The 21,881-nt window shown below is 35.0% G+C and overlaps 3 protein-coding genes and 1 long non-coding RNA gene across 5 annotated transcripts in view; 2 read left to right on the top strand and 2 right to left on the bottom strand.

The window, feature by feature from the left end:
• Positions 1-5,917: 5,917 nt before the first annotated feature.
• Positions 5,918-10,964, bottom strand: LOC132795879 (transmembrane protein 41 homolog). The gene is made up of 4 exons (XM_060806821.1): positions 10,460-10,964; positions 10,055-10,379; positions 9,718-9,846; positions 5,918-7,070 (listed from the first exon to the last, which is right to left on the bottom strand). Exons 1-4 carry the CDS (start codon positions 10,527-10,529, stop codon positions 6,560-6,562), a joined length of 1,035 nt encoding a protein of 344 aa, XP_060662804.1. The 5' UTR covers positions 10,530-10,964; the 3' UTR covers positions 5,918-6,559.
• LOC132795880 (uncharacterized) lies at positions 8,238-8,730 on the top strand. The gene is made up of 2 exons (XR_009633474.1): positions 8,238-8,374; positions 8,439-8,730. It is a non-coding gene; the product is annotated as an uncharacterized LOC132795880 (long non-coding RNA).
• A 482-nt stretch (positions 10,965-11,446) lies between the features above and the next one.
• LOC132796199 (uncharacterized) lies at positions 11,447-17,613 on the bottom strand. Of its 2 annotated transcripts, none has more exons than XM_060807280.1 (5): positions 17,328-17,613; positions 13,022-13,292; positions 12,678-12,968; positions 12,309-12,493; positions 11,447-12,245 (listed from the first exon to the last, which is right to left on the bottom strand). In XM_060807280.1, the coding sequence occupies exons 2-5, from the start codon at positions 13,158-13,160 to the stop codon at positions 11,586-11,588; spliced, it is 1,275 nt and encodes a 424-aa protein (XP_060663263.1). In that variant the 5' UTR covers positions 13,161-13,292; positions 17,328-17,613; the 3' UTR covers positions 11,447-11,585. The 2 variants fall into 2 exon arrangements, with proteins under 2 accessions (XP_060663263.1, XP_060663264.1); XM_060807281.1 differs by lacking the exon at positions 17,328-17,613 and adding an exon at positions 16,290-16,378.
• Positions 14,408-21,881, top strand: part of LOC132796198 (probable serine/threonine-protein kinase MARK-A) — a 77,050-nt gene continuing 69,576 nt past the window's right edge. Inside the window, exon 1 of the mRNA XM_060807278.1 lies at positions 14,408-14,545. The gene's annotated coding sequence lies outside the window, so the exon portion shown is untranslated. The remainder of the gene's footprint in view (positions 14,546-21,881) is intronic.

Here is a 21,881-nt window from a genome sequence, read left to right as displayed (position 1 = left end):
CATTCGACAATTCCCAGAAGAGGAGGAGGAATCAAAAAAAAAAACAAGTAAGAAAGTTACAGTCGGTGAGCTGTCGGAAAAAGATTATAGCTCTATCTCTTATAGTCTCTGAAATCTAGGTGTTCATACGGACAGACGGACAGACGGACAGACAGACAGACGGACAGACGGACTTGGCTAGATTGTCTCGGCTGTTGATGCTGATCAAGAATATATATACTTTATAGGGTCGGAGATGCCTCCTTCTACCTGTTACATACATTTCATGCCGGCACAAAGTTATAATACCCTTCTACCCTATGGGTAGCGGGTATAAACAGAATGAGTCAACCTCGATCAGATTTGCGGCCTGCTTAAAATGTTCAAAGTGTTTTGCAAAAATGCTAATCCGATTTTGAGGCTACAAAACGCTTTGGGTTTGTGTTTATTTATTTATTTTCTTTCCTTTACTTTTCTTTCTTTTTTTTCTGTTGCGTTTACATTTCCATTTAAATGCGATTTCATTATCCCTTCAATTTCAGTTGTGTGTGTGTGTGTGTGTGTGTGTGTGTGTGTGTGTGTGTGTGTGTGTGTGATATTTGATGTTGTCTGTTTTGTCGGTTTATTTTAAGTACGCCTTGAATGCGCATTTGTTAATTTGGCCCTAGTCTTTGGGATGTTGCTTTCTTTTGTTTGCGCACTGGCACGAAAAGATGCAATAACATTGATGTGGATGCATGTCTGGGTCCTGTCCGTTGAATAATTGAAGCTTTTCAATCTCATTTAATTAAACATCCAACAGGCAACAACAGCAACAACAGCAACAGTAACACACGCACATCACAACACACAATAGATGATGCCCATATAGTGCGATACAGATACAGCTCAGAGCAAATTTTCTATTAGGCAGACGACCGACAACAGACGACAGACGACAGACGAAAGACCAACTTGGCTCAGATTAATAAGAAATTGAGCTCACAATGTGTTCCACTTTTCAAATACCCGTACTTTATAAACATTTTTAATTAGTGATTAATTTCAATGAAAATACAATGATCAAGGAATAAATTTATGTTAAACTGGCAATTCATGCAGTAAGATATTTATAATCTTTAAAAATCATTCATTTATTTTATTAAAAATATAATTCAGTTACCTAAAAAACCTATGAAAATTACAAACAAAAATCGAAAAATAGAATTGAATATTTAATTTTTATAATAATAAAAATGATTAATAATATAAATGATTAAAATAGAAGAGAAAAATTGATCAAGAAGACTCATTTACTATATAATACTTGAAACTTTTTACTAAAAACTAATTAAATTAATCAAGAAGATTCAATAATCATAGAAAAAAAATTCACTCTGAATTAAAAAAAAATTGTTTTCTGGTTTCCAATGAATTTATTCAAAAATTAAACTATTCATCAACTAATACCACAAACCACCATATTTCAAATAAAATATTGGAAAATATAAAATATTAAAATTTATTTAATATTTATATTTATATTTTGAAAGACTAATTATAGCATCATCATATGTTGCTGATTAAGCAAAAATTAAATAAATTAATATAGTAAAATAGTAATTTACAAATCCAATTATTAATTTAAAAAAAAAAACATTCTTAGTATTGTATTTTTATAATATAGTTATTTATTCTACGTTTTAGATTGTTCAATTTCTGCTTTAAAAAATGGAACTTATTTTGAAAGTGCAACAATATTTACATAAATTTATACTACAACTTTTAGAATTCTTCAATATAAATCATTATAGAAATTTTGTATTTCTTTTTTTGAAAATTATTTGAATTGATTGAAACTAGAGACATGAAATTGGTATTAAAAAACTCTTGCTTAAAAACATAATATTAGAAATAATCACTAAGTAACCCAGTTAAGCTATCTACCCTGCATATTGAAAATGGGAACGGGTATTGCAAAGATGAAAATAAAAAAGCAGCACAGGGCTGTCGTCCATTGTCTTAGTCATGCATGGAACAGATCCCGATAAGGACCAGAAAATCGAACTGTATTGAACTGCGCCTGCATGTGCATGTGTCTGTGTCTGTGTGCGTGTGATAAGGATTATGGAGAGTGCCAACCAGAGCCTATCAGTCTCTAGGCCAGAGAGAGAGAGTCCAGTGAAATGAAAAAGAAAAGGAATTTGTAACAATACCGAGCAGATGAATAGGCTACTTAATTCAAAGCTGGCGCACCTAATTGCAACTTTGCTAATGGCAACACCAAGTGCAATAAAAATTACAGAAGGCAAACCTTTTATAGTCGGAGTATTTCTTTATTTTCTTTCCACGGATTGCTGTATAATTAGCTAACGAAAAAAACACTGAAGATGCCGAGTGGAAGTTGGAAGAGGTTTCGATGTGCAAGACGCTCACAATTAACTCGATTTGTTGCCGACAAATGAATGCAATTATAAATGCCAAAAAAAGGCATAAAAAAAAGGGAATTGCTTGAAGGTCCACTTAAGAGATTCAAGTACGAAAAGTATGTAAATTTGGTGTGTTAACAATATTCAGGGAATTAATTCGCATTAAGTATGCATTTGATGAAACAAAATAATTATAATCTTTATTTATTTCTTTTATTTAAAATAATTTGAGAAGATCCTACGGGTTAAACTAAAAAATAAAAATATAATACATAATTATAAAAACATGATATTAATAATAATAATGCTTGGATTATTTAATTAGCATCTTTCAATATAATTGATAAGCGACTTTTTATCAAAAGAAAATTCTTGAAACTAGGCAAATAAAAACTAATAATAATAATAGAATATAAAATTCATAATAATAATAATACAAATTCAGCAACCATTTGTTATTAGCATTGGAAAATCTATAAAAATTTGTACACAACTAAAACTATAAGAATTTATTTTTAAAATGGTATTTTGTATTAAAGTAAGTAAATAATAATACTAATAGTAATTATACAAAAAATCTATTAAAATGTTTAACACAAAAAAACATTTTTTCATAAATTCATAAATATATAATACAATAATAATAATACTAATAACTAATATGTTTCTTTTAAAAAGACGCATTTTAATTAAAAATTAAAATTCGTGGTAAAGTAAGAAAGTAATAATATTAATTTGAAGAAACACCTATTAAAATGTTTACTCAAAGAAAACAATTTTTTTTAATAATAAATATATAATACTTCTTAATAATTCATCTGTTGCTTTGAAAAAATAAGAATTTACAATTAGAAAATTAACATTGCTGGTAAAATAAGTTATAAAAATAAAATATATGATGCATCATAATATTGAAAATCTTTAATTCTTTGTGTTTTGAAAGCTATTTAATTTCGAAGTCGAAGCCTCCTTATTGTATAATAAAATTTAACATTTAATACTAGATTTAATATAATAAATAAATAAATAAATTTTTAACATCAAATAATTAATTTAATTTTGAATAGGAAAAGGAGAATTTTGTTGATCAAGCTTTACTCATATAAAAAGTAAGCAATATAATTAGATTATAGACTCTCTTAAATAAAAAGTAGTATTTAATACTAGACTTAATATAAAAATAAAAAAAAATAAATAAAATGATGAAACGTATAACTTTTAATCGCAGGGTATGTTGAGTCGCACATCTTTTCAGCACTCACACAACATTTGGCCATTGTTGCTTGTTGTGCCCCAAGTCGCCAGGCGTGTGGATAGGTCAGGAGAAAGTATGGGAGAGAGCAAGAGAGCGAGAGAGAGGGAAGAAAAGGGAGAGGGCAACAGATTGCTGACTCATGGCTCTCATGGCCAGACAGGTCTGCGCACTTCAGCCGTCAATTAGGGAGTGAAGAAAGTGAGTTTTAATTTCAGCAAAAAGGCACGCAATCATTGCTATTTCGGGCCTAAGCAGAGCAGGGATTGCTTTGACACACACACACACACGCACACGCACACACATACGTAGAGACTATCGCACATTTGAATGCAATTAACCGTAAGCAGGCGTCACGTGACATTTCTGTTGCCCATTGCTGAGCGCCTGTCACGGCGAGAAAAGTCAAGAGAGCGAGAGCGAGAGCAAGCGAGAGTGAGATGGCACTATGAGTTTTTGGTGTAACAAGCATGTCATATGATTGATTTGCATAATTTGCAGACATATGTATTCACAGCCAAAAAGTGGATTTAGCTGCACAAAACGGCAATCAATTTGACATCCACAACGCACAACGCACAGCGGGTAGCTCCGACTAAATGGTCAGTGAGTTAAAGTCACCTTTTGTGGATTAAACTTTTATTGCGTTTTTAGCAGATTCTTTTGGCATTAAGCAAGTGCAAATAAAATGGGGATCAACCCGCTGAGCGGGTCGCAGTTTCCTCCACGCTCCCCGGGTTTAAGCTCTTGAGCACACGCTGGGCGCTTCTGGCTAATGAAGTACGTAAATAAATTTACAACAATTCCCAGACACACGCACACACTCACATACACACACACACACACACATGCTGGTCAGACTGATAAAGACGCAGATATTCGCACAGATGATGCTTTGACGCTGTGTTACAATGACACTGAATAAGTCGAGTGTACTCGACTGTGAGACACCCTGTGGGCACATTTTTTCTGTCACAATAGACAATTTCAGCATAAGTTCAAATGTCAAAGCAAAAATTAACAATATCAAAATAACGTAATATGAATAATTATAATATAACACAAATAATAACAATCTGTAAATTTACATTAATGTTATATTCATAATTATATGTAAGAAATACCCAAAATATATTATTACAATTATATTATTTAAGTTTTATTTATTGACAAAGAATATCAATTTCAAAACAATTTTCAGTTTTATTTTAGGCAAAAAAAACTTATAAAATAATTTTTACACAAATTTAACAATAACATCATACTATAATTTTTGAATTATTTATAAAACAGAGAAACTTTATAGAAGTTAAAGAATTTAATAAACTAATTCCAGTTTTATTTTATGCAAAATTTAAATACTTTAAATAATTTCATATCATAATATTTTACAAAATATATTTAAATTTTAGATTATAAAATAATTTGTACACACAATGAAGATTAGGTTAATACCATAATTATTTATATACTATAAGAATGATTCGAGATACACCGAGAAACTTTAGAATTATTACACTAAATCCATTTTTAAGCTCTTAAGAAAGCTTTCACTGTAATAGACCCTTGTAATAATTTTCGCCATTTGCTTACAAGTTTCATCTTGTAGTGTTTAATTTCATTGCCGAATAACTTCTATATTTATAGGGAAGAAATTGAAAACCTGAAACAAGTCGAATAGGTTGGAAAATATAAATATTTTAAAGGGTCTCAGAAGCCAAATTTAATTTAGACTCTTTTTCTCTTTAAAACTATTCAAATGTAACCGTTATGCGCAAAGCTTGAAAATAAGCACGAAACTTTCAATAGTGCTTTCCATAGAGCTTCACACCATAATTAGCAAACTTAAGCGAAACAGCTTTTCGAATATGAAAAGCTCATTACGCTTTTTGGTCCGTTTTCTCAACTGCATGGCAAAGCTTGCAGCCGTTATCTTTAAGTTTTGCACAAATTAATGCGAATGTTTGAATTGTAAATTATAAATAGTATATCAGACATAGATAATTTCTAAATACACATTTTAATTGATAGCAGTAAAAGTTAAAAACTTGAAGCACCTCTAATGTAACTTGATCCCATTTCGCACACACTCACACACATATCTCCGTCTGCGGAATCTCACGCAGTGTGATAACAACACATTGGGGGCGACAATCTATTATTTCAACTTTGGAGCATGAGACTGCAAATTATCGTGCTTGGAACTTGTCAAGGAGAAGTTAATGCTGATTTCTGGTTGGATAATCGAATGAAATAAGAAGGCCATTTGTGTTTCGAGTTCTTTTGTTTCAATATATATTTTAGTTGCACACATTTAATAATATTGGTTTTCATCTTTTTTGCTAATTGGTTTACTTATCAGTAATGTTTCTAGTAAATACTGCAATAGCACTAAACAAAATTTCTTCACTAACTTAAGACAATTTATGGAAATATATGATGCAAAAGTTGGCAAAGAAAAAAAAATCGTAATCTTAGAAAAGAAAACTAAATAGACTTGACGTTCCTAAACTCTAAATAGTAGTTGATTCACGGAGCTTCCAATTTTTGTTTTCTATTTCTTTTTGTTGTTAACAATTTTACAGTGTTCATTTCATTTGTTTTTGGTTTTTTTTTATAATATTTTTGATTTGTATTTTTTTTGCTTAATTTTTTGGAAATAGCATACATACAAAATATACGAACTAACGACAAACCTAGGCAAATAGTTATAAAATATATAATTAATATGTATGTTATGTTTGTGTGTAAAAACAACCCAAATCAACATATCCGGTGAAATGTTTCTATACTTTTCGTTATGTTGTGTTTTTTTTTTGTTTTCGTTTTTGGTACATATCATTTAATTTGTTGTGGTTGTGGTTGTTGTTGTGAACTTTCTCTGCAGGATTTTCTCTTCAATTTATTCTTCCGTCGAGGTTTACGCCACCTTCTTCTTCTTGAACTTGTTTTTAAGCAGACCCGGCAACAGAGAGGCGCACGCACAAAGCGTTAACACACCCATCGAGGTCCACGAGAACGCCTCACTCGAGCTGCTCATCTTCTGGAGCGTTTTGCCCGCCTGTATGGCGATCACCGATGGCGGGGCAACACCACAAAAGGTGCCGAGGGCAAAGATGTGCATCGGCACACCGATCACCGGCGATGCCAGATTGATGAACCAATTGGGCAGTATGGGAGTCATGCGCAAGAAGAGCATATAGTTGAACAAACTGTCGCGATACTCCTCGACGTGACGCGACCATTCGCTCGTCTTTTTGGGCCAAAAGTGCCGGATAAGTCGACGTCCCACCAGATTGGAGAGTGCATAGCAGAGTGTGGCGCCCAGCGCCGAGCAGAAGCAGATGAGAAACAAGGCGATCGGGAATTTGTAGAGGAATCCAAGTAAGATCGACAGGAATAACGAACCAGGAATGGCGAATGTTTGTAGGCTAGAAATTTAGTTAGGTTAAGGCAACCAGAAATTCAGATTGTTGACAGCTTAAACGTAAATACAATTAAATAATTAAATGTTAATACATATGTAAATGCAGTTGTAAAGCTAAGAATAAAAGGTTATGAGCCTTCTAGGTGCTACCTTTTGAACTATGCTCTGATAGCGAGTCAGTTAGTCTAGGGAAAGGACTTTATAGATAGGTATTTAGGTATTCTTATGTGCCGAAAGTCGTATCCTATTGTTTTTAGTTTAAATAATAAGCATATAAATTGAACCTTCTAGGTACTACCTTTTGAGCTCTGTTAGGTCAGTTAGCAAAGAACTTCATAGATAGGTATTTAGGTATATCTAGGCAAAATACTTTATAAATAGGTACACTTATGTACCGACAATCCTATTCTACTGTTATTAGTTTAAATATTGAGTGTATAAATTGAACCTTCTAGGTGCTACCTTTTAAGCTCTGTTAGGTCAGTTAGCAAAGAATTGATAGCTATTTAGGTATATCTAGGCAAAATATTTTATAAATAGGCATTCAGGTACACTTATGTACTGACAATCTTATTCTACTGTTACTAGTTTTAATATTGAGTGTATAAATTGATCCTTCTAGGTACTACCTTTTGAGCCTGATAGCAAGTCACTCTGTCAAGACAAGCAACTGTATATAAAGGTATTTAGCTATACTTATAAACCGAAAGTCTTATCCTATTGTTACTGTTGAAATTGAACTATTGAGTGCATAAATTAAACCTTCTAGGTGCTACTATTTGGGCTGCGGCCATATAGCAAGTTAGTCAAGAACTCTCTAGAGAGTACTAATGTGGCGACTTGTGCTATTATTAGTTGTATAAATTGTATTCAAGATATTATTGTAATCAAATATAAAATAAATACGTAAACATGAAGACGATATTTACGTATACTTGATGTACTTAATGTGATACTAACTAGCTATGCAGATGTTGGCTAAAAACAGATCATCGCGTAAATTGCCAACTGGCTGAGATGGGGAGCTCTTGGTTATTTTTAGCTAAGTAACACGTCTTGACAATGCCACTCGCAATTCGCAATCGGACTCCTCCTCCTCCACCACCTTCCCCTTCAAAGCAGACGTGGGCAAGTGTACGATAAGAGAAAATGGCAAATAAAACGTAACGCTTTCTGAGGGTCGTGCTTTTCATTATTGCGTTATAGCTATTCGACACAGTTCTTGGGAAACAGAACGAAAACAATAACAATGATTGCCTCTAAAGTGTTAAAGAGAGAGAACAATATTTGAAATGTTTAAAACTATATGTATGTAATTTGCCACGCGCCGTTCCCCTTAAAAACGTTAATTATAGATAATTATTCATTTCAGAGTGCAGTAACTGGAGTTTTTTTGTCGCACGAATATCGAAAATGAGAGACACGTCATCTGTCAATTTCACCCAACAAGTTTTTATATGACTAACTCTGTCGTTAGGCAAAGTCGCTACGCTAAAATAAGTCATTAAGAAAGCAAATAACTGAAAATATTACGTTAGTAATACTATAACATTGGTATTTAAGTAATGCAATTCGAGCAGACATTTTTCAAATTGCATGACTGTAGAACAGCTGAGAACAATAAAGCAAATACTATATGTATATTTGTGTGTGTGTGTGTGTGTGTGTAAACAAAATCGAAACCAGCTTGGTGATCATTCGATCGTTGGATGCAATGCAAGTTTATAATTACGACGTCGGTTGTAATTACTGCAAAAGCAAACAACAACAAAAAGCACATATACAAATACGCCACACATGCACAGAGCGGAACAACGTATAAAAAGCAAAACGCAAAAAGAACACAAAAACACTGACCAGCTCTCAGCTGTTTGAAAAGATTAGAAGCAAGTTCACTCACACTGCCAAGCGCACAAGCACACGCACGCGCACACACACAGACACAGACACATGCTTTGCAGGGGCAGACTAGTGCTTATGCTTTTGTTTATAAAAACGTGCGTTGAATGGCCGAGCACACAAATCAATTCAAAGCAAAAAATCTGTGAGTGAGAGAGCGAGAGAAAGATCGCAGAGAGTGTAGCTCTATGCGTCAGCAATTGGGCATTTGCTGTAGTGCAGTTGAGACAGCATGAGCAACAACGTAGCTGGGAGAATGGGAGAGTGCAAAGTGCACTTGTGCATTGCCCATGCACAGTGACAGTGACAACAGTGTGCAATGAGAGCGACAGAGAGCAATGGCGACAACTTTAACGACGACACCATCAGCTGATCGTGCATATTTCACATTCTCAAACATACATACATACATTGTTGTTGCTGTGCTTGTTCTTCATATTCGTGCTTCCTACTTGCAGCCGAAGCGACGCCGCAACGTCAATTCCAATGCTAATAAGTGTGGCCATGCATAATATTATCGAAATTAACGAGGGTGCGTGCCTATGTGAGCGTCTGTGTGTGTGTGACCATGAAAATGCTTCAAGTGTCTGTGTGTGGAACGTTTTTGGTCTAAAACTGACCATTTTGATCGTCACTTCAAATGGGGTCAAGGTTATAAGTACGTGAAGACGTGCGTGACGTCGTTGTTGCTTATCTAATCGGATAAGCGTTACCGATGTCGATAACGTTTGCTGTTGTTTTGAAAAGGATACAATACATAGGCGACGACTACGCCAAACATCACTTCAAAATAATACATGTCCTTGTAGCGATCCAAGACTTTGGCCAGCATTTTAGCATCTTGTATATCACGTGGTATTTTCAAATGTTGCTTCTCAGAGCTGCAAAAAATCAACAAGAGAACGCGAGAGAGCGCAAATGAGAGAGCGTGACTTACGAATGTAATAAATGCACAAGCTGCGAATGTGTGTGTGTGTATGTGTGATTTGTGTGGCGTGACTTGGCGTTGAGAGCAAGCTCCATACACACACACACGCACACCCACACAGTTGACATTTGAATTGTTTGACGTGATCAGGTCACACTTACGCATTCAATTCGGGGAATATTGCATAAACATAGAACATGGCCGTTAAGCTGGCCACAAATATTGCAACAACAATGACTAGAGATTTCTTGGTGGCTTTTCGCTCGTCCGCCGACATTGCTTGTTTTTGTGGCGTCGCTGGTTGCTGTTGTTGTTGTTGCTGCTGCTGCTGCAGCTGTTGTTGTGGTTGCTGGGCCTGTTGCTGTTGTTGTTGTGGCTGTTGTTGTTGTTGTGGCTGTTGTTGTTGTTGCTGCTGCTGTTGATCTTGCGTTTGTTTCGGTGGTTTATGCTTGCCATTCACCATCTTATGCATCTTATCAAAACTCTCTGCAATAACACACACAACAAAATCAGGCAATAAATCATCGGTGGGGATCGAGAGGGGGTTAAATATGTTTGCCACTTACCGCTGCTGCTCCGACTGATAAGCGATACGCTACCGTTGCCGTTGCTATTTTCCGTTTTACAAGACATCATAAAATCGCTCGGTTTATTTTTATTATTAGTTGCGTTGCGCTTCCGTGTTTGTTGCTCACTCTAAATTAATTGAGAGTGTATGCGTGAGTGTTTTGTTTGCGCGCCCAACAGCAAGCAGCAGTCTCCAAATGTCTCCTTTACTCTTTACTCTCGTGTCTCGTTTCCATACACAATTTAATCGATAAAAACTACAAAGCAAAAACACCACACAAAAAAAACCACAAAAAATACACTAATCGCGACGCGATAAACTAATAATCTTGATAATCTGTGTGTGGGTGCGTGTCATCAGATATTCGTGTTTATTTCACTGAGCTGTGCTTGCGTCTTTCAACATGCTCATGTTTTTACAACTATTTTTTTTTTATTTAATTTAGCAACAGCTCGCCTGACTTTCGTGTTTCGCGTAACACTCCGCGCGGTGTGACCAGAGGCAGCCAAACCGCAGAATACCCACTTTTGGTGTACACACGGAGTGGAAAAAACCCCAAAATAACAATAATTCACGCTCTCGCGCAGTGTGACTGCAGATTTCACATGCGCAAAATGAGGCCAGCGCATAAAATACCAATAAAATGCAAATATACTGCTACAGGCCGTTGCGTTTGAAAATGTTTAATTGCAGTGAAAATTATTTCTTTTTAATTTTAATTATATTTAACTTATACATTTTTTTGTATTGTAATGATTTAATATATTAATTTATTTGCAACTATTTTCACTTAGTTAAATACGATAGAACATTTTAATTATTTTTAAGCGATAAATTAAAATGAATATATGTATATTTTGAAAATGTTAAAATCAAATCGTAAGTTTTTCGTAAACTTAAGTGATTTTGAATTCAACTACATTAAGCGATAAATTAATTTTAATTTTTTAAAATGTTAAAACTAAATCGTAAGTTTTTCGTAAACTTAAATGATTTTGAATACAATAAGATTGATTTAAAATGGGATAAATCATTAGAAAATTCGTGATTGCAAATTATGAAAAGTATTATTTTTAAATGATTAAAGATCATAGGCATTTTGCGGATCTACACTGCAATCATCGTCATCGAAATTCAAGAAAAAAATCATTGTTACAGTCAAGTTTTATAGCTGAAAAATCTAAGGTGTTCGATTCACGAACATTATTAGTTTCAAAATTATTCATTGACTGTTGTGAGAGCTCTTCCAACGATGGCTTGCGATCGCAAATCAGAGATGATGGAAACATATTCTTAAAGCTAAGAGTATCCATTGATTTGTTTGCATTGTTCGAGTCCGAACAAGTCGAGACATCAAAAACAGCAGCATCGTTATCAAATTGCAATTTCACTGACGGTAGCACTTCAACATTTTGGATAATCGGGCGCTCTGGCAGATGCGCTAAATTGAATTCTGAGAGTTCTGAAGCTTCGACCATATCGTAGTCATTGTTCATTTCCTCAAGTTTACTTTCAAACGTCTCTTGAGAGTTTTCGGAAGACGACGGCACCGGCAGCGGACCAAAATGCACCTGTTTCGTGGGACTAGGCTGGATATTCCTGTCATCCTCGGCCGAACGATTCGACACTAAAATGGGACGCAACGATTGCTGCTCGTTTGGCTTCGCTATCTTGGACTTAATTTGGAAGTTTTTCAGGAATTCCATGGCTGACTGCAGCACAATAGGAGCATTACGTTTATCTTTGATAGTATTCTTAACTACATATGGTTTTGGCACTTTAAACTGTCAAGTATTGAAATTATATTAATTGGATGAGCAATTTGTGGGGATGTGGGAATTACTTACAGTTTGCTCTTCGGTAATTTGCTTGCTCAGCTCCACCAGGGAGACGATCTTCTTGTTGCGTTGTTGTGTTGCTCGATCGATTTTGATTTTCCAATGATGGTTGAGCTGTTGTAATTCCAGCTCAACGCTAAGATTTTCCTCCTCTGTATCATTGAACAGTTGCTGGCACTTGCGTAATTCTTTTACTGCAATGATGCATCAAGAAGAAACGATATGAACCACATTTCTCTATTACTTAAAATTTAAAAATTCCATAAAATAGGACAGACATCCGCAGCGAAGATGCTCTTTATATTAGAATGTTTGGTTTTTGGTATCCACATTGATAAAACTCTTTCACCCCCAGAAAAATTAATTTTTTTTACGTACCAATCTTACGACGTTCCATGGCGGCTTTGCAATCATGATCGATTTTCTGCTGCAGTTCAATTTGATTGAGCTCCTCCTGCACTTCGTTCTGCCTGCTGAGGATAGCAAAGCGCAAAATATTGTTCATCCGATCGTCGTCAAGGAAATCCACAATTTTCAGCAGACTGACATAGTTATTGTCCAGGATTTTGAGACTGTTGTTGTTCTCCTCACGCTGCTCCTCGGCTATGATGGCAGCTTCGCGAATCAGCGTCAAATCGATGCGTAGATTGCCGATATCCTTTTTTAGAGCTGCAAAACAAAGTGCGACGTGTAACTGTAAAACAGCATAACGGTAAATTTACCATCTTTTGATTTGCACAGCGTTTCGTCATCTTCCAGTGCATTTTCCAGTTTCCCGAACACTTTGCGCACATCCTCACTTTGTGTGCTGAGTTCGCCAATGTAGTTAAGAATACGTGGGAATAATTGCTCACTGAACATTTTAATTATTTCTTTTATTCAATATCTTTGTTGAACTTTGTAGACGCGAAGCAACATCGATATCATAACCGTCGGTATTTTTCCGAACTTCAAAATGGTCACCCTCGACAGTTGTCGATATTTGTGGAACAGCTGTGGAATATATATATATATCGATTAACACCGATATCGACATTATTTAATTTAACAGTTTTATTATCGCATGCATATTATGTGTATATATATTATATTTATATGTATTTACATTATTTTGCTCTTTTAACAAATAATATTCTACTTACAAAATTAATTTCAAATAATTTGAGCGGCATACATCTGCTGAGTGTGACCGCAATTTGAGGAAAAGTCGAAATTCTTTTGTCAATCACGCGTGGAACTTGATTTTCTTTATAAATATAGCGAGTCACGAATCAATGTAAACGTCTTTGAATAACAAATTTAATTGAATATAAATGTTATTGATTTTATTTAAATTATTATTATAGGCATCGATACTTTGCTGCAATACAAGTCTTCCAGTATTTTCCTGCTGATATTGCTAGTATTTCATGGGCATTTTATTGCTTCTGCAGGAGGGTCACACGATCACCAGTTCGAGTTTTTCTGCAAGCGTCGACAGTTTGTTCGATCGTCGTTGCTCGTTCGTCGCTTGTTTTCGTGTGTGTTTATTATTTTTTTTTGCGTTCGTTTAATGTTTTGTTGATGTTTGCATTTTACAACGTTATTATTGTTATGTTGTAAGTGATGTGCGTGTTTTATTAGTGGCAGCAACTGCAACATATATATTATAGTTAATCGGGTTGCGCAGTTGCAACAATAATATTGTTGAACATACGCATAGGCGCGCACACACACACACACACATGCGCATGCGCAACAGCAGCAGCGGCGGCATTTTCAAGTTTTGTGCATGAGTGCAGGTGTTTCTGCTTCTTCTTGGCGTTGTCGTTAAGTTTACTTTTGCCCGCCAGTTTGTTGCGATCGTTCGTTCCGCAAGTGCGCGAGTTTCGTTCAGTTGACGTTACAAATAATTCGCGTTATTTTCTTGTGCTGTGTGTTTTCTTATTTTCGTGGTAAATCGAAATTCAAACGGAAACCGGTGTCGCTTTCATCATCGTCAACAACATCATCATCCGTAGCAGCAGCAACAACATCGCTAAAAAAATTTTTTTTGTGGCCGTGAAAAAAAAATTTCGCAAGCTACGCAAACAAAACAAAAGTTGTTTTTTTCTGTTTTTTTTTTTGAATGGCCTTTTTTTGTGTTGTTGCTCGAAAGTGTTGCACAAAGCAAAAAAAAAATTTCAAGAACTAATTGAAAGTTGATCAATTACAACAAGAATAACAACCGACTGGATTAAAACAAATTAACTGGAAATGTTCGTTTGGTGAGTTGAACTCGTTGCTTAAGCTTGTTGAAGGGTAGAGGATGGGGAAGGGGAAGGGGAATGAACGGAGGGAAAGGGAGTGTGCAATGGACATGCACGAACATGCTCGCTCGCTGCGTCACGTCGTCACACGTCGCTGCATATCAAAATGAATAACAACAACTAGACACAAAATAGACACAACAACAAAAAAATAAAACAAGCAATGAGAACTTTCACTATAGTCAAGCCCCCCTCGCCACTCTTCACCCCCAACTTAGACTTGTTGGAGCGTGCATGGAAATCACTATTGTGACTTGTATACCCTTTAATTTGTGGAATAAAGAAATTATACAACCATTTTAATGAAATTTCATATGTATATCGCTTTTGTTGGCTTGGATTTTATCTATCTAATCTATTTTTTGAGATAATAAGATTAGTGGCATAGGTAATTTCGTGTGCTAGCATAAATAATTACAGTAAATACGTGCAACAATTTGGTAGACATTACGATACACTTTTCGCTCATAAGCTGGCGCCATCTATGAGTCAATAGATTCAACAACTGCGGAGCGCAGCGTATCTGTTAGTCGAGCACATCGAATCGTAGTCAGTTCTTGATTGCTGAGGTTTTTTTTTTTGGGGAGTGTTGTGACTAAAAAACATAATGTGATGTAAAATATACAATTGCATTTGTTTATTTGGTTGCATTTGTTTATCAATGGAAATATATGTATTGAATGAATGGAGTGCATGGTAAGGTATGTAAATATGTGTGTGTGTAAAAAAAATACATGAATGTATTGTATATGTGCATGAATGTATGAGATATGTACGTGATGTAAATTATACAATTGCATTTGCTTATGTATTTAAATGGGTGTATTGAAGAATGGAAATGAATGTATGAATATGTGTGAATGCATTGTATACATATGTACATGAATGTATGAGATGTGTACGCGAATGTACATGTGATGTAATATATATAATAATATTTGAATATTTGGTTACATTTGTTTATGTATGGAAATGAGTGTATTGAATGGATAAAAGAGTGAATGGAATGGAAAGTATGACAGAATACATGCATATATTATATACCTATGTATGTACATGAATGTACGAGATATGTACGCAAATGTACATCTATGTACATGCTGTTACCATAACCGACTACATTAAAATGTATGTGAATACATATATATATTAACGAGTTCTAGACTGTGTTTTATATTTACAAGCATGTATGGGAATGCATTAGCTATGTACGTGAATGTACATGTATGTACATACATACATACTTAAATATTATTATTTAAGTTTTTGCAAATAGAAGTTGTGAGTGTGTGCACATATCAAAGAATGTATGTATGTATGTATGTATGTATGTATGTATGTATGTATGTATGTATGTATGTATGTATGTATGTATGTATGTATGTATGTATGTATGTATGTATGTATGTATGTATGTATGTATGTATGTATGTATTTACTGTTGTATGAAAGGATTACGCACCTGATCAAATATTCAATTCAATTTCAATTTCAACATTTTGCACTTGATTTCATTTGACTGTTAAATGGCTTTTCACTTCTCTACATTCTATCTGAATAGTTTATGCTATTATGACGATATTTTCGATGTACAAAATGTGTATCGAAATGTTCGATGGTAATTGCTAGAATATCAATTCTGTTGTTGCTGCAGTTTTCAATGTTTTTGTTTGCAATTCTTTGTTGTTTGTTATCTGGTTACCTGGTCACATCTGGAAATCAACTCGAAATGCACTTTGAAGCATTCTTTTCGTTTCTTTCTCTCTCTCGCTCTCGCTTGCATATGAAATAATTGTGCTGTTTCCGCACTGTGTTTCCGCTTGGGTTTCCTACTCCTGTTTCCATGTGTATGCAAATTTCATAATTGCGTCAGGTTTTCTCTTGGTGCACTAAACGGCTCATTGGGATTTCAATGGATCGGTGTATGTATGTGTGTGTGTGTGTGTGTTGCAGGTATGCACAAAACAGGCAGACAGACAAAATCATCGTCGAGCAGGTAAACACAGTAATTCAACCGGGTCACGACACAGAGCAGCATCCCAACAAACTGCGAAACATCTCAGTCGATGTCTCTCTACCTGCCCCTGATTGCAACTCCTGTTCTTCTATCTCTATCTCTTTCTCCATCTCTTTCCCTTACCTTACATTGCGATTTTTTTTGGTGGCAATTCGTCTCGTTCGCTTTCATTCCTCATAATTGAAATGTATTCACTCACACACACGCACCTCACGAATGCTCTTTCTCTTTCTCCTCACCTTTCCCCCCACAACAGCTTGATAACTGATAAGCGCAAATGCTTCACTAGTGAATGAGCCTAAGCTATTTGCTTTACCCAGTTAATCACTCAGTAGTCGATTGCACTTCAATTCTTACTACACAAAAGTTCTGCACTGAAATCGCTTTTGATTTTTACACTGAATTTTTCTTTAACATCATTTCTTTGTTGGCATTTGTCATCGGGGGTCTTGGTGAATCATTTTGATTTAATCAGAAATTCTATAGTTGCAATTGCAAACAAAAAGTTCGATATCTTTTTTTTTTTTTCAATGTTCCCCATTGTGACAATGACTGCGGATATCTATCATATAAGCACAAGATATGATGCATTACCCTTCGAAATATCGTATGATTGATGACAATCATGTTAATTATTCATAAGCATTACAAATAATAGAACATTGTGTCATTATTTAAGAAACTGAGACATTTTAATATGATATTATTTAGCTGATAGTTCACCTTTTTTGTTATTCGTTTAGGTAATAGCATCTTGACTGATATTCCTTGTAAAGTTTTATTATGGTTATATATTTCTTGAAGTGGTTCCATTTCTTAATCAATCTTAAAATATAAAGTTTTGGTAAAGATTTTTATTACGAATTTCTTTTGTGGCATTTTGTTTATACTATTTCTCAGTTATTGGGATAGTGCACATCAGTAAAATGTTCGATCATTAGAAAAGTTCCTTCAATATTTCCTTAAGTTATAGTAACAATAATTGAATTCACTCAAATTGTATTTTATGAATATTCCTAGACATGACATGAAAGTCAACTTTATTACTTAATAATTTCCAGTGTCGCATTGTTTATAATACTTTTAAATTATTGGGATAGTGCACATCAATAAAAGTTTGTTGTATTCTTTTTACATTAATATCAGAATTTATTTTGTTTCATATATTTACTGTTTATTATTATTGAAAGGCACTTAATTCACTTAAATTGAATTTTTCACATATTTCTAGACATCACATTATTACTTAATAATTTGCAGTGTATCAATTAGTCGATTTCCAAACTTATTTTTTCATTTACGTGTATATTTTTGTTGGTTCTGTAAATTTTGTTTGGCAATGCGGTTCAACTGATATAAGTTTACATTTCGATAAACAAACATGGTGTGGAAAGCCATTCGCTTATCGGATATGCGTATTGTTGTTATTGAAAATGCAGCTTAGGCAAACCGAATGCAAGGTGAAACACCTGGCAAATGTTTCAAATCGCATCGCATAAATGGAAAATGTGGCGCAGCGAAAATGTTGCCACAAAATTTCGCACAAACATTTTCGGCAAAATACCCCGGGGAGTAGAAACTGTGAAGCAAACTGTAAAAAACTACAAGAATTGTCTGTTGTCTGTTGTCTGGTCAGTTCGGGGTTCGTTAGGTTCCTTGGGAGCAATTGCAAAGGAAAAAAAAACAAGTAAGAAAGCTACAGTCGAGTGTACTCGACTGTGAGATACCCGCTTCCAATTTTAAATAAAAGCAATATATTTGCGGTATTCTCAAAATATACCGAATATACTGCAAAAAATACTAAAAATATACCAAATGGTATATTTGGTATATCGACATAGTACCGCATTCAAAATATACCATAGACGGCGCAATATACCAGATTGTCGGCCAAAGCAACTAAGACCCCTAGTAAGTAGGCGTTTTTGCCCATACAAAAGTATTTCTTTAATAACTTCCACAATTTTTATCTGATCGCAACCAAATTTTCAGGAATCATAACTACTATATTTATTATTATATATACCAAAATTCTAGCTTTACAATTACGCTTGTTATTCGATTTTTTTGATTTTCGGGGGCGGAAGTGGGCGTGGCAAACATTTGAAACAAACGTGATCTGCGTGCAAAACATAACAAATGCTGTCGAAAAAAAATTATAGCTCTATCTCTTATAGTCTCTGAGATCCAGTGTTTCATACGGACAGACGGACAGACACACATACGGACAGATGGACATGGCTATATCGTCTCGGCTGTTGACGCTGATCAAGAATATATATAGTTTATAGGGTCGCAGATGCCTCCTTCTACCTGTTACATACATTTCCTGCCGGCACAAAGTTATAATACCCTTCTACCCTATGGGTAGCGGGTATAAAAATGAGAATGAGAACGAGAACGAAATCAAAATTAAAGCTGAGCTGAGAATTAAGTATATGAATGTAGAATACTATTCAATGAAGTACATTTTCTTACTAGCTTTGTTTATCTGAATTTGTCTGAAATTCATAAAAATATATTCATTTTAATTTCAAAAGTAAATATAATTAAAATGGATATATTTTTTTATGAATTTATTTGTTTAATTTTCTTTAGTTGATTTTAACATTAGTAGAATTCATTTTAAATTTGTTTTTATTCAACATTTAGTGCAACTAGTTGAAATTTACTTTTGAAATTAAAATGAATATATTTTGTTTTGAAAATGTTAAAATGAAGTGAAAGTTTTTTAAACTTAAGTGATTTTTAATTTGATAAGATTAATTTAACAAGGTTTTGATGATTGAAGTATTTTTTTATAAAATTATGTATAAATTGATGAATTTTACTTTTGAAATTGAAATTTTAAATATTTTGCCGCTTTTTGTAAATTGAAAACTAATGGAATGTATAGATATTTAAATATAAAAATGATAGAATCATGTTCCATAATTTTAAATATTTAGAAATTAAAAAAAATCATTGAAAATGAACGATGGCAACATTTATAATTTATACTTGAAAGTCTTACGTATGTTAAATCAAATTAAAAAGCAAGCTGATTGCAATGGGGAAGACGAGCAGCTTGTCAACTCCCCCCTTTCCCCCTTTGCCCTCCCTGGAAAAAGTCCGTAATTATGCATAGCCGCAAAACAAGGATATCAGCAGAAATGCAAAAATACAACGCGAGGGCGAAAAGCAGGCGGAAGAGCGAAGGGTGAAGAGAGAAGGTGGAAGGGAAATCCATATAAGTCGAGTCAAAAAATGTACAAACTAAAAGCCGGATGGATTAAATTGGGATTTATGCACAAATGCACTCGTGAAATACCTACACAAACACACACACACACACACACAGACAGACAGACAGACACACCTATAAACATGGCTCGCTTTCTAGCTTTCTCTCTCCCTTTCCCGCTCTCTCTCTCTCTTTGTCACCCTTCAGATAACCGTGCAAGGTTCTGGGTTTATTTTTATACCCGCTACCCATAGGGTAGAAGGGTATTATAACTTTGTGCCGGCAGGAAATGTATGTAACAGGTAGAAGGAGGCATCTCCGACCCTATAAAGTATATATATTCTTGATCAGCGTTAACAGCCGAGACGATCTAGCCATGTCCGTCTGTCCGTCTGTGTGTCTGTCCGTCCGTCCGTATGAACACCTAGATCTCAGAGACTATAAGAGATAGAGCTATAATTTTTTTTCGACAGCATTTGTTATGTTTGCACGCAGATCAAGTTTGTTTCAAATTTTTGCCACGCCCACTTCCGCCCCCGAAAATCAAAAAAATCGAATAACAAGCGTAATTTTAAAGTTAGAGTTGCGAATTTTGGTATATATAATAATAACTATAGTAGTTATGATTCCTGAAAATTTGGTTGCGATCAGATGAAAATTGTCGAAGTTATTAAGGAAATACTTTTGTATGGGCAAACACGTCTACTTACTAGGGTTGTTGCTTTAGATGACAATCTGGTATATTGTGCCGTCTATGGTATATTTTGAATGCGGTACTATATCAATATACCAAATATACTATTTGGTATATTTTTAGTATTTTTGCAGTATATTCGGTATATTTTGAGAAAATTATCGCAAAATATATTTCTTTTATTCAAAATGGGTAGCGGGTATCTCACAGTCGAGTGCACTCGACTGTAGCTTTCTTACTTGTTTGTTTTGTTGTTGTGTTGTTTGCTGCTTTGGTTGTTTTTGTTTTTGTGCTCGGTGCTGTCTCATTTTTCGGGGCAGATAAAAATGTTGAAACAATAACCAAGGTAATTCCCAGGAGCCATTGCCAACAAAAATGCCAGGATAACTGTGACTCACACACACTCGCACACACACACACACGGAGTGAAATGCACATGGAAAAGTTTCTCTGAGATTTTGGAGCATTTGCAAGTTGGCTTTGGGAACGAGACGAGACTACAAGTGTTTGTTGTATACAATTTTATGCCTCTGCCCCCATATGGAAATTCTGCTTGAGGGAGTGGGGAAGGGGGAGGGGGAGAGAGTGTGTATGCACTTTTTATGTTAGTCAGCAAATTGGATGCTGCTTTCCGCACATTTTGTTGCATCCATATGAAGTTTGTGCTTTAGATGCCCGACAAAAAACGTAGAAAGAGAGAGAGAGAGAGAGATGGAGGGAGAGAGGTGTGTGTGTGTCCTGTTTTGGTCCTTGCAGCAACATCAGCAATAAAGTGAAATACATGTCGAGAGAGAGAGAGGGAGAGTGAGAGACAAAACGCTTTAAAGTGGCCATTCATGAATTAGCCCTTCAACTTCAGCTTTGGCTTTTCTTTTTAGCATTTCTGCTGCAGATTGACAATTTGCTTTACAATTTGCGTCCGTCTGTCTGTCTGTCCGTCAGTCAACTGCCAATGGATTGCAGTGTTTGTGTGTGCCCCAAAAATTGTGGTTGCTTCTCAATTTCCATAATTCGCATTGACCCACAAGTCTGACAGAAATTGACTTTTGTCCATCAGCTGGTTGACGTCTGACCCTGGTCTACGTTCTCTCTCCCTCTTTGCCTCTCTATCCATCTCTCTCTCTCTCTCTCTCTCTCTCTCTATCTTTCTGTCTCTGTCGCTGCTCTTGACACGCCACACGAGACTCGAAGACTCAAGACTGATGTGGCAAGTGCGGAGACAGCGTCAGTTCCATAATACAATGCATATGTCACAATTACTTGGCTTTGAATGCTTCTCCTCCTTCCTCTTCCTCTTCCTCCTTTTGGCAGCTAAAGAGTACTTAGAGTTCTTTCAGTTTGTCATGCACTTTGTAAGAGC

Source organism: Drosophila nasuta, chromosome X, assembly GCF_023558535.2.
Source record: "Drosophila nasuta strain 15112-1781.00 chromosome X, ASM2355853v1, whole genome shotgun sequence".
In the NCBI taxonomy this organism is placed as follows: domain Eukaryota; kingdom Metazoa; phylum Arthropoda; class Insecta; order Diptera; family Drosophilidae; genus Drosophila; species Drosophila nasuta.
Note: the sequence above shows the minus strand (reverse complement) of the source record. Positions and strands in the feature narration are given on the sequence as shown.

Excerpts from the sequence above, each read along its gene's own strand:
- LOC132795879 (XM_060806821.1), bottom strand. The coding sequence starts at position 10,529 with ATGATGTCTTGTAAAACGGAAAATAGCAACGGCAACGGTAGCGTATCG. Across the intron at positions 10,380-10,459 it reads TATCAGTCGGAGCAGCAGCG|AGAGTTTTGATAAGATGCAT; the intron begins GTAAGTGGCAAA and ends GTGTTATTGCAG. Across the intron at positions 9,847-10,054 it reads ATATTCCCCGAATTGAATGC|CTCTGAGAAGCAACATTTGA; the intron begins GTAAGTGTGACC and ends GATTTTTTGCAG.
- LOC132796199 (XM_060807280.1), bottom strand. The coding sequence starts at position 13,160 with ATGTTCAGTGAGCAATTATTCCCACGTATTCTTAACTACATTGGCGAA. Across the intron at positions 12,494-12,677 it reads CATGGAACGTCGTAAGATTG|TAAAAGAATTACGCAAGTGC; the intron begins GTACGTAAAAAA and ends GCATCATTGCAG. Across the intron at positions 12,246-12,308 it reads AAATTACCGAAGAGCAAACT|TTTAAAGTGCCAAAACCATA; the intron begins GTAAGTAATTCC and ends AATACTTGACAG.